The sequence below is a fragment of the Larimichthys crocea genome, chromosome III (assembly GCF_000972845.2).
Source record: "Larimichthys crocea isolate SSNF chromosome III, L_crocea_2.0, whole genome shotgun sequence".
NCBI classification, from domain to species: Eukaryota; Metazoa; Chordata; class Actinopteri; family Sciaenidae; genus Larimichthys; species Larimichthys crocea.
Genome location: NC_040013.1, coordinates 49,923,412 through 49,935,674, shown reverse-complemented (window position 1 = coordinate 49,935,674; position 12,263 = coordinate 49,923,412). Strand labels below are relative to the sequence as shown.

The following is a 12,263-nucleotide window of genomic DNA, read 5'->3' as shown; positions in this document are numbered from 1 at the left end:
TTCTGGTTCATTTTGGGTCGATCGACTGTTCAACAATGTGATACAATGATACATAGATATAGACAAATATAACTTGTAAAAACCCAGACACGTGTCATTTCTGGCCGTCATATATTTGTGGATTAGGAGACAGTGGCACATCTTAGAGTATTGTTTCATCTGGATGGTTTTTGGAAATCCATACAGTCCTCCGGTAATTATTTTTCAGAAAATGGATGCTTAGCTCTGTGACTCCAATACAATGGCAAAACATAAGCGGCACAACCTGGGGCTTCATCACATCGAGTCGTAATGGTATTATTGTCATCGTATGAACACAGGTGTCTGTGTTTGTTGACATTTATTGACTGAAACAGCTGGAATATCTGTGAGTGTATTTCTTTTGAAGTCACCAGATGTGGCTGCACATTTTTATCATATCATGTAATGAAAACGTGATATTGCATGGACTTGCCTGCACCTTGCAAAACAAAATTGTGTTAAATTCCCAACCATAGCGTTCATGTCGTTTTCCTCTGTCTTTTCACAGATGATGTTCAAAACAACATGGTAGTTACCTCCACTTCTAACTGGCAAGCAAGAACATCTGGTCAGATCTGAGAGAACCCTTACTTCATTCAGAGTCAATATTTAGTCGTTTGGCATCATTTCTGCTTCCAAGCATGGACCCATAACTTCCTGAGCCACCAGGATACACTCTTACACTTTGCCTTCAGTTGTTGTGTGACATATTGTCAAGGGGAGTTCCACTGTACTACTGCGTGTTGCTGTACAAGCTTGTGAAGCCTCGTCAAGATGTTTTCAGCGCTCAAGAAGCTGGTCGGATCAGAGCCAGGGCAGCTCAGGGACAAGAACATCCCGGCTGGCCTGCAGTCCATGAACCAAAGTTTGCAGAGACGCTTCGCCAAAGGGGTCCAGTACAACAGTAAGTAATGCAGCCTTCTGCAGCCTGTCCCTTTTGTACAATGTTGCATCTCAGTTAAGTTGACGAGCATATTATCCGATCTTTTTTCCCTCTCAAGTGAAAATAGTCATCCGTGGGGATAGAAACACTGGAAAGAGTACTTTATGGCATCGACTGCAGGGCAAGAAGTTTGTGGAAGAGTACCTACCCACTCAGGAGATCCAAGCCACAAGTATCCATTGGAATTACAAAAGTAAGTCATTGCAGCTCATGTCATCTCCAAACATGACAACTGCTTTGGTTATGTTTCTGTTTTGGTCAATATTTGACATTATGTTTGTGCCTGGCGATTTATTTCAGTGGCTCCATATCAAGGTAAAAAAAAAGAGACTGTGCATTTAGAGTTAGCTTCAGTAAACAGATTTTTAGAGTAGGGTTAGCCCTGTAATTATTAGTTGTTCCAACCAAAGTAAAACTTTAGTAATATTAGCTACTGGATCCATATTAGAGTCACTGAACAGCCTGTACAGTTGAATCATTCTTCTCTGCTGCATAAACAAATAATTAGAACATCCTTTCTGTTTGTCTCAGCTACTGATGATGTGGTCAAGGTAGAGGTGTGGGACGTGGTAGACAAAGGTGAGTGTTGACACACATGCCAGTTATAGAACCAGACTTTCTAACGAGGCCTATCTCGCTGTAAAAAGTTACACCTTTTCCTGTCTATTGCAGTCAGCTTGCTACAGTACGTCATGTCATCAAACGGTGGCATGGTTGCTCTGTTTGCTTTTTCTGTCCTCACCATTGATGTTGTCTTTTTTGCACCTCTCTCGTGCCCATCTCAGGCCAAAAATATCCTCTTCCTGAAGGTGTAGGTGAGCTCCACGCTAGTGTGTAGACATTTGAACTCGCCTGTGTGCCGTGGGTTTGCCCTGCCTTGTTCCAGTCTAATCTGAATGTCAATATTCTCAAGGTTTGGCTCTCCCCTGCGTGGCTTACATATCAGAGTTTGGCTTCCGAGTTTTCTGCCATATATAGCTAGAGCCTGAGTGCCTGCACTGTGTGAGCCCTGACTTAATGCCAGCAGTGTGTATTTAAAGGGTAACATGTGTTAAAATTAGGCTGCAACATGCTTTTCCATGAGAAAAGCGCCTGTGCTGCTCTGCTTGCTTTACTCATCATAAACTAATGTAAAGCAATAAACTAAGCTGTGCTCTGTGATGTTTCTTGTTTCAGTGTGTCTGAAGGTAAAACTTGTGATTTCTGCTTCATTCAGGCAAAGGCAAAAAGCGTGGAGACAATTTGAAACTGGAAAACGAGCCCCAAGAGGTGACTATCACCATCATAAGTCTTATGTTTCTCTCCTATGGCGTGCCATTAATACACATTTGTTTCATCTGTGTGTGACGCAGTCGGACGAGGTGGCCCTGGACGCAGAGTTCCTGGATGTGTACAAGAACTGTAATGGAGTCATCATGATGTTTGACATTACCAAGCAGTGGTAAGAGTCGCCTCTCTGCGTTGTTGTCCAAACACTGTCTCAGTGAACTCTAATGCTACAATATGCATGGACAGATTAGGTTTCAGTCAGTCTGCATGTGGCTGAAGAATTTCCACTGGCGGATTCTGTTCAGCTTCAAAGGCAGAGCCCTTCACAGGCATTTCAACAATACTATTTTGGACATCGCGTGTGAGTGAAAAAATATATTTTTAAAAAATACTACCACGTTCTGTCAGGAGGGACATAATACACCAATATATATTTAAATGTTTGTTTTACACCGTGTGGTGTACTTACCCGTTCCTCTTCTTGTAGTACAGTATTCATTTCACCCTCAGTGTGTCTTCATACCAGTCTCTCAGGTGTATATTCTATAATATATATATATATCATATATATATATATATATATCTATATTATATATATATATAGATATATAGATATATATAGATATATATAGATATATATAGATATAGATATATAGATAGAGAGAGAGAGAGAGAGAGAGAGAGAGAGAGAGAGAGAGAATGACATGCGGGGAAGAGCCACAGGTCAGATTCAAACCCTGGGCCGCAGCGGGATGGACTGAGCCTATGCTGATTAAATTGGTTTCTAATACCATTTCCAATGTACCTTTCTGAAACATTAGAACTTATACTATTTTTGTAATAACTCAGACCTGCAGTGACCTGTTCATTGGTTTTTGCAGCAGCATGTATTTGTGTATATATCTGTGCTTGTCAAAGTCTTCTGTCAAACTGATGTCTGAGATGTACCTTGACTATCTAAAGTAAGGCAAAAAGAAACACCTAATTTATTTCAACCTCCAGGTAACTCTTTGTTCTTTACACAGCCACTCATCAATGTTGTGTTTTTGTCATTTGCAGGACCTTTAACTACATCCTGAGGGAACTGCCTAAAGTACCCACCCATGTGCCGGTGTGTGTGTTGGGAAACCACAGGGACATGGGCGAACATCGCGTCATCCTCCCCGATGATATAAGAGACCTGATTGCTGGACTCAACAGGTAGAGATCAGCTCTTAGTTCAAAGGTCAAATGACTGGAAATAAAAAAAACTCACTGAGATGGAAGCTGATTTTATGGATGGAGGATGTTGAATTCAACATTGATCATGTAGAAGTACTATTGAAGCTGCACAGTCACCTCCATACAATCATACATGACAATTCTACCACATACAACAAACAAATGACAAGACTACAGTGCACAATGTGATGAAAAGTGTGTTATAGGTCATAAGTGAAAATCTTTAAAGAAAATGTTTTAGGGGAAGAACAAGAAGGAGAACAAAATGAGTCAGACTTCCTCTGCAGTCTGATTATCTGCTTAATACCCAAGAAATGACGAATAAGACACATTACTGCTGATCTTGCAGATGATAACAGAGTTGTTAGATTAAAAGGCCTGGCTCACAGTCTGAGTTCTCTGATCTCTGTACTCTTCAGTAGGAAGTGTACTCCCCTCTGCCGAACCAGATTAGAGAGCCACAGAGTGACGATGCATTTATGCCCCCGAAACACAGCTGCATTTTTCACAAAAAAGACAATCACACAATTAAGCTAGTTAATGAAAAGGTCATGAAAGATAAGCAGTAATGCTTGTGCTTTACAGACCAATGGGAGCATCTTACATTCACTACGCCGAGTCCTCAATGAAGAATGGCTTCGGCCTGAAGTATCTCCACAGGTTTTTCAACATCCCCTTCCTGCAGCTACAGGTTAGATTCTTATTGTGAATCCTAATGTCTCATCATTGGTACCATAATTATTTATTTATATTCTGTTGTTCCATCGTGTACTGGTATATAAGGATTTAAAGGACTGTCTGTGTGTGTTTGTGCAGAGAGAGACGCTGCTAAGGCAGCTGGAGACCAACCAGCTGGATATGGATGCCACCCTGGAGGAACTCTGCGTCCAGCAGGAGACTGAAGATCAGAACTATGAGATGTACTGTCTGCTTTTATTTTATGTCGGTGCACTGCTGTATGCAGCTCATAGAGGGACACAAGCAAAAGCTCTCTCTTCCACAGTTTATTGTACACACCAGATAGTATACTGTGTGCAGTTGATACCTTCTGGTGAGCACCAGAAACACGTCCACTCTTCAGACACCATTTCCTGGTCACCTTATCTGGGTGTTTGGGATCTTTAAAGAAGATAGTGTTATCTTTGCAGTGTCTGGTATAGATGCCTGTTAGGCAGGTAGAGCACCACCTATTGTACGTTCAGCTGAATGTACCACTCTTTGTAGGGCCTTGTGGTCTTTTTCAGAGCAGTTTCTGTTCCCAGTCAGGATGCTCTCTGTGGTTACCTGGAATGTCCTCAGTCTTCTCAGGTCAAACAGTCTCTGCCTCGCCTTTCTCACCGCAGAGCCAGGCTCTAGGTGATGTAGATACAGAGGTACTTGAAGCTCTCTCTGCCAAGGACCTGTTGATATAAAGGGGAGCATAATATACCTGAATGTAGTGTTTTTCAGAGTGATCATAGCAACAAGGCAATGCCAAAACAGTTGAAATATTCATATTGACTTTTGCAGTCCCTTAAATTCATTGCAGACAAATCGTAGTTTATTAACCAGCTCTCTTGTGATTTCTACAGTTTCCTGGAGAACTTGGAGTCTCGCAGTAAAGGCTATGGCTCTCCTGGCCCAGCAAACGGTCAGAGTCCCTCCTCGGGCTCCCAGTCCCCCATCGTGCCTCCCAGTGGAGCCTCCACAGGCAGCTCCAGCCCCAGCACCCCTCAGCCCCCCATCCCCTCTCAGGTGCTCCCACAGTCACCATCTGTGTCTGCTTCCTCCCCTCCACCACCGCAGACGGTGGTTAGTGTGGCAGCTTCACCTACAGTTGAGTCAAAGCAATCAGCCCAGTCACCCGAACACCTTCAGTCCTCGACTGCATCTGGTGCCTCAGCCCCACAGAAACGTGGCTTCATCTCCCGCTGGTTTGGTTCATCTCCTGCGGCTGAGGCTGCTGCTTCTGCACCAGGTAATATTCTCCAGAACATTTGTGTGTGTATCGTCTACAACCATTAATGATACTCTTTTCCTCTAGTAGCTCGTTTCCATGTAGGAGTTAACTCTGCAGCTTACACTATAGCATATCAGAGAGGTACCTGGGAGGTTGGTGCAAAGCATGTAACCTGCAGATTAACTTGTACAGTGCTAATTATACTGCAGTGTCTTCATTTTGAAAGGTAGGCCACACAGTTTAAAACGATTAGAACTTGACATGTGTTAAACGTATTTGCCATAACGGACCTCCACATTGTCACCCGTGAGAAGCAGAGTTGTTCAGTGAACAAAAGAATATTGTTCTGTGTGACCACCAGCTGATTACAGCTGTTGTTGAAATATCAGCAAGAGGTCACATGCATTTGCAGTGGTTTGCAGGTGCATGCATGCAAATAGGAAGACTGCCACAAGAACACATAGGCCTTACCATCAGCTCTCATCTGTGGTGAATTCACAGTCAAACAGTACTTTGTATTGAAGATAAGTAAACACTAAATAATAAATGCAATGTAAAGCCTGTGGCACAAAGCAATGTAGTCAAGACAAGGTTAGTTAGTTTGGACTGTGAATCACCAACTAAAATATTCTAAAAACTTAGCTTTTAAATTTACACTCACAGCCTGTGTTGCATGAATGTGATGCCATTTGTACGTGTACGTACTTCTGAATAAGTGAGTCAGTAGTTTAAATCATGATAGCAGCTGCAAAATGCTTGACATAAGGCATTTTAGGAAATGAGAATCCCAACTCAGTGAGTTCTCTCAATTCTCTAACACTCTTCCTCCTTCATGTTATTTAACCTTCTCCAGCAGTGACAACACTGGTTATGTTCATTTTATTTTGTCTGATGATATGATATGATTGAATGGATGGATGATTTAGCCATAACTGAAACTTTCCAAGTCCACAGTAAGTAGTCACAAGACTCTAGGCTTAGCGGTCGAGAAATGCAGGGCTTTGAAAATGGTCAGGAGACCGACTGCTGTTGGAATGTCATGTGATTTCACCATTTGATGGCAGTGCTGTGACGGGGCGGCTTCTGGTGTTAAATAGTAGATTTGAATGAAGTGAATTTATTTGATAGTTACATACTCACATAAGTTGGGCTCTATGTTTTCTGCAGAGGGCCCACCTGCACCAGTGTGTCCCACTAAGGTTCAGAGTGTAGACGATTTTGTGCCAGATGAGAGGCTGGATAAAAGCTTCCTGGAGGACAGCCTGCCCTCCAAGACCAAGGTGCCTCAGTCTGCACCAGCTCTGGCTGTGGACAGCGACAGGTGAGACTTTTATTCTTCTCAAGAAAGAAATGCCTTGAACTTTTTTTTTTAATCTGATATAACATACAAGTTAAATGTAACATGAATTCTGTGCATTTAAAATGTACACTCAGGCACTCAGGTCTTCTTTCAAAGACAGTTTTCCTGTTCTTCCTCTGTCTCAGTGATGGTGAAGACAGAGGGAACCCCATGGTGTCTGGTTTCCAGGATGAGCTCGATCCTGACGACACTGAGCCCAGCCTTCCCCAGCCTAAGACCCTGCCCCTCAGTAAAGACATCACACTGACCAGTGATGAAGAGGAGGGAGTACTAGCAGCCCCTAAAGTCACTCTGGACCAAGACCTGGACAGTGAACCTGAGCTGAAAGCGTAAGTCCTTTCTCAGAATGACATGGCCTGAAATCAGCAGTTCATAGACTCTAAGAGAGGATGGACAAAGGATGCCACTAGATTAGTTTATTTTTCTGTCCATGTAGGCCAGGTTTACCTTTTAAAGAAAACAAAACTTTATTTAATTTCTTATTATAAATAATTAATAATAACAGTTTCATGTTGTTGAATTTGTACAGTAACAGTCAAAAGTTTGGAGATCATCCAGATTTCTTTTTCTTGTGTGTTTGCTCCTTTTATGATGTCACTTTGGTGTTTTGCTGCAGCAGTGGTAAACATTAGAGCTTCTTGTTTAAAAATAACAGAAACCACAGGAACTCTGTCATGGTTATTTCAGCTTTAACAGTCTGATCACTTTATGTGGCACAGTGCAGGACATGCATCTGTCTCGTAATACACCAAGATTTACAGTGAATTGCAATTGGCACTTCCAATTCTAATGTGAAAATATGACAAAGAGGAGATGCCTTCAAGTAGAATAGGTGAGATTGTTTTGTTTTGTTTTGTTTTGTTTTGTTTTGTTTGTTTTTTCAGCAACAACATTTCAGTATATACATTTCCTCTATCCAACTGTAGACGAATCAAGTAGGATGAGTTTGAGTTTTTCACAAGAAGTCTTTAACAGGTTAAATCCACAAGGAAACACTGACAACAACATAGCATGTAGCAAATCTCCATAATAAAACAAAGCTTTGAAGTTCAGGGCTGTGATTACGGAGTCATGATACCAAATGTGAAGGTACCAGTGCAGAATCAGGAGGATGATCAAGCACTGAACTTTTTTCTTGTTGGTTTCCCTGAGTTGTGGTTTCTTTGCAGCAATTGGACCATGAAAGCCTGACTCACATAGTCTCCTCTGAACATTTGAGAAAAATATTTTTTAAAGGTAAACAAATGTTTTGTATGGTCCCGTTTCAGGCCTGTGATCCACATCACAAAACCAAAGGTGGCATCTAAAGCTCCAGAGTCTAGAGGCCAGACCACAGCCCCCATCTCCCTCACTTTAACTCCAACAGCAGAGCAGCCAGCCCGACACCAAGGCAAGAAGAAGGGAAACTCCCCCAAAGCTGAGGACTCCGATACAGACCCTGAAGCCCCTGTAGCCCAGCAGATGCTCTCGTTTGTCATGGACGACCCCGACTTCGAGTCAGAGGCTTCAGACACACCGAAAATAGTGAAGGTAAAGTAGTGCACATTTACTACTAGAGTCACAGTTTTTTTTCCTGTTGAAAGGCTGAGCTTTTAACAGAATTGTTGGATCAGTGTGTCAGCTAGTACTACTAAAGAGATTTTAATCGCACGTCTGCCACTTCAGAAGACTAATATTTGTCTTTTATGCAAAAATGGAATCATTTGCTAGTGTGATTGTTCATTTTCGGCTGCCCTGTTCTTCCCAGGATACATTCCCACTCAGAGATGAGCTTCTGTCCGACCTCTCAGATGATGACCTGCAGTTAGCCAAGGTGCCAGAACCACTGAAGCCTACTCTGATCTCCTTCAAACACAAGGACGACACTGACCTGTTTGGCCTAGGCTTCCAAGAAGAGGCTCCTGCAGCCAAAGACAGCAGTGAGGAGCAGGAAGGCAAGTCATGAAATATCCATCGATGTGTCATTAATGGCTATTAATATATTGGAAATGGGAATCATCTATCCGTTTTTGACAAATGAGTAAGACTTTTGTATGTGTGTGCTCCTCTTTTAGAAAAAGAAAGCAAACACTCCTCCAAAGAAAAGAAGAAAAAAAAGAAGAAAAGCAAAGAGGTAAAGCTGCTGTTGTTTATATCACATGCTGTAAGTTTTAACGTGTCATAATATCAGTACAGTATTAATATATAATGTGTCCATCTGTTTTCAGGAAGATGAAAAGAGCAAGAAGAAACACAAACACAAGAAGAAGGAAAAGGAGGAAGCTGCAGCAGTCGACGAGAAAAAGAAAAAGAAATCGCGGACCAAGAAAACGGAGGTGGACGAGTTGGAGGACTTTCTGGGCGGAGGAGCGGGATTGGTTAAAAGAGACGACGGCGATTATGAAGAGCTATAAAAGCTCCAGTTTTATCAGGCGAAGGAGCCGCAGAACAGCAGCAAGGCGTGCGGTCGTTCAACAAACCTCCCGGTTCCTTGACTTGTGCATAAAGCAGCATCTCCAAGCCATACGCAATACACAAGGCTACCAACGACACCCAGGTAGAACACCAGGGACTCTGGTACCGGTATGTTCCTTCTGATTGATTTCCCCCATCTGCACTACTGCTGTCACTTCCATTCCGACATATAAGAAACTCTGACCCACGTGTACTATAGTGAGTCATGACATTAAAATTTGATGATTGGTGTAGCCACAGATCGGCTCTTTCTACTTTGACCTGATAGAATATGTTGGCTGATTATTTTATTTGATACACTGCGAGTAATCCACTCCAAGTCAGCTGCTGTAAATAGGGGTTACCATTTTGTCTGAATGTTTGTTTGGTTGGTGTAATAATTGAGAGCATGTTAAAAATGATGACTGACTCCTGAGAGACTCCATGTTCCGTCTTTTCTTTCTTTCCTACGTGTTTGCTTAAGTGGTTAATGAGATTTAGTCTTTTGTCTCAAATGTGGCCCATGATAACAAAGGAAATAACTACTATGTCGAACTACGTCCATACTAAGCCGGGAAAATATGAAAACATTTTGCTTTGTTTCGGCCTCCACGGTCTCGAAATCCTCAGGGTTGACCAGGAAAACTATGAAGTAAACGTGGCTGTGTGGCAGCAAAGTGAGGAGGAAAATGTTCCCCTCTGACTCTGTGATCACACATTTTGACGTCAGTGTAGCCGATGACACAATGCACGGGTCATCATTAACCTGACTGAGGACAGAACGCAGATTGAACCAGCTGTTTCTTGTTTGTTTGCTGGCAGAAAGAGGATAAAGAAGGTGAGATACATGCTGAGTTTAGAACACGATAGACACGAGAACATCCCCTGTATAGTGGAAGACAGCTGATTTTTGACTTTGATTTATGTCACCTCAGCACAAATGTGTCTGCCGCACGCCCTTTTTCTGCTGACTGAAGGAAAAATAGTCGACCCTCACTACAGTGACCATGGACTGTTCCTAGTTCTGTCCTGTTACGTAAACATTTGTTGTTGGTGCTGCCACCTTACTGTACATAACCAAGCAACCTCCATTGTTGTGAAATGAAGCCAAAAACTGCAGTTCATCAAATGTCCACTTGAGGCTGGCTAAAGAACAAGTCAGTCTCCATAAGTCCCCATGTTAAAACTTCACAGCAGAAATAAACATGTTTATGGCCTGGTACAAAAAAAAAAAAAAAACGGGGTGAATTTTTATACCTGTTCAAATTATGTTAAGACTTAAAGTTATGCAGACTTTGACTGACAAGCGTGTGCCGTTAACAGACAGCTTGTTTGAGGACCCAGATATCATTCAGCCTGCCTCTAATCCACCAATGATCCACGTCTTTACCGATTTTTAGATTAGCCAGGAGGCGGCAGAAGCAGGACTGCCAAGATGGGAGACGTCACTGATACAATTTTCAGGTTTTATGCAGCCTATGTATATAACTCAAACTTGTACGGTAGCCCGTCATGTCTCTCAGCCAAGTCACAAGAATGTTTGATTCTGACGACCTAATATGACAACATATTGTGTAATCTGATCCCAGCATTAGCTATTTTCCTGTTGTTTTGGTGCAACACTAACATTTGAAAATAAATTAGAAAATTAGCCGGCTCAGTGTGGACATAGTCTTGGTTTGAAAGCCTGAAACAACAGCCACTAGTCCAGTGTTGGCTTTTGTTATCGTCATTGGTAATGAATTCATCTACCGGTCAAAAAAAACTGTTACAAACTGTCACCTTCCTGCCCTGTTAGCACAATAAAAAGATCAATTTACTGGCCCACCTATCTCTGCTCAGCTCTTCATGTTCTCTGCAACTGCCTTAAAGGAGGTTACTACAAGGGAATGATGTGCCGTTGTCCTCATGAACCATTTTTAAGTGTTCTTACTGTAAAGTGTTAGGTAGCTTGGTTGGGTTCAGACTGTTGTCCTGGTCTTTTATTGGTGTAACAGAATCTAGCCATACCATCTCTAATCTATACCATCCTTAATAAGAGTGCAGTGAATCAGTACGTTAGTTTGTCTTTTGTTTTTTGTTTGATTCTCATTGGACAGCGACACCCCCTCCTTTATAAAGGAGTATTACTGAATTTTGTTAATATATCTCCGGAACATTTCCAAGATTTTTCTCAATGTTTTATCCTTGTGTTGTTATTTATTGCTTCTGTTTTGTTTTTGGTGCAGAATATCAGGATTTTGTTTGTGTGATTTGTGCTGAAATTGTCCCTCGATGGTCAAAAACTCTACGCAGCTTTTTAATGGGTTTCCTAATTTTCTCTAGTGAAACATCCTCCGACGGTTTACTTCCACTGCTTTTAAGGACGTGTACGTGGTGATAATATGAACTGCTAAACTTTTCTTGTTATTTTCTTTTGTCCAACGCCTCAAATTGCCTGCTCGTGGTAGACAGAGATGACAAACAGTATCTTCCATAAATCGCATCACCAAAACGTTTTAAATAAGTGAAGCTGTCTTGCATTGAAGAGAAATGTGTATTTTTAGAGATGTTTTGACAACTGGCAGATTTCATACAGTTTCCATCTCCCATACACACACACACACACACAGCTGTACTGTTGGTTTACAAAGAAATTATGTTTAATATTCCAAAGTTGAAACTATGCAGCATTGATCCTGAATACTGTATGCTCTTTTTTGTCTTTGTCATGTGATTGAGGATAAATGCTGAAAGCACAGTTTCAAGCAAAGCATGAAACTTAAATGTACAGCAAGAAAAGAATGTATAAAGTATATAAATGAATCTATATATGTGAAGTGCTTTGTTCCAAAAATGACACCATGTGGAAACATAATGTTGCTGAAGTTGACGGGAAAGATCCAAATTGTTGAACTCTGCTGTCTCAATGAAGAGAATGGGCGTGCAGACATAGAAGCGCTCTTTCAGATGGTTGCACAGCATTTTGGAATGAAACACTTCATTTATTTTTCACCCCATGACATGTTCCATCTTTACACTATGTGAGTTTGCCTATGTTTGGTTTGTCCAATAAATGCAAACTTATTTCTTCATAA

The 12,263-nt window shown here is 41.6% G+C and overlaps 1 protein-coding gene across 4 annotated transcripts in view; it reads left to right on the top strand.

Annotated features, from left to right (window-relative positions):
• rabl6b (RAB, member RAS oncogene family-like 6b) overlaps positions 1-12,263 on the top strand; it is a 14,727-nt gene extending 2,464 nt beyond the window's left edge. For 3 of the 4 annotated variants that reach the window (XM_027278525.1, XM_027278523.1, XM_027278524.1), the window contains exons 2-17: positions 530-925; positions 1,023-1,157; positions 1,496-1,543; positions 1,750-1,779; positions 2,181-2,233; positions 2,317-2,405; positions 3,293-3,433; positions 4,040-4,145; positions 4,271-4,374; positions 5,026-5,411; positions 6,561-6,714; positions 6,879-7,082; positions 8,022-8,283; positions 8,501-8,687; positions 8,808-8,866; positions 8,961-12,263. In XM_027278525.1, the coding sequence (XP_027134326.1) occupies positions 796-925; positions 1,023-1,157; positions 1,496-1,543; positions 1,750-1,779; positions 2,181-2,233; positions 2,317-2,405; positions 3,293-3,433; positions 4,040-4,145; positions 4,271-4,374; positions 5,026-5,411; positions 6,561-6,714; positions 6,879-7,082; positions 8,022-8,283; positions 8,501-8,687; positions 8,808-8,866; positions 8,961-9,146 (2,274 nt within the window). In that variant the 5' untranslated portion in view covers positions 530-795 and the 3' untranslated portion in view covers positions 9,147-12,263. The remainder of the gene's footprint in view (positions 1-529; positions 926-1,022; positions 1,158-1,495; positions 1,544-1,749; positions 1,780-2,180; positions 2,234-2,316; positions 2,406-3,292; positions 3,434-4,039; positions 4,146-4,270; positions 4,375-5,025; positions 5,412-6,560; positions 6,715-6,878; positions 7,083-8,021; positions 8,284-8,500; positions 8,688-8,807; positions 8,867-8,960) is intronic. The other variant, XM_027278526.1, reaches the window with a different exon arrangement.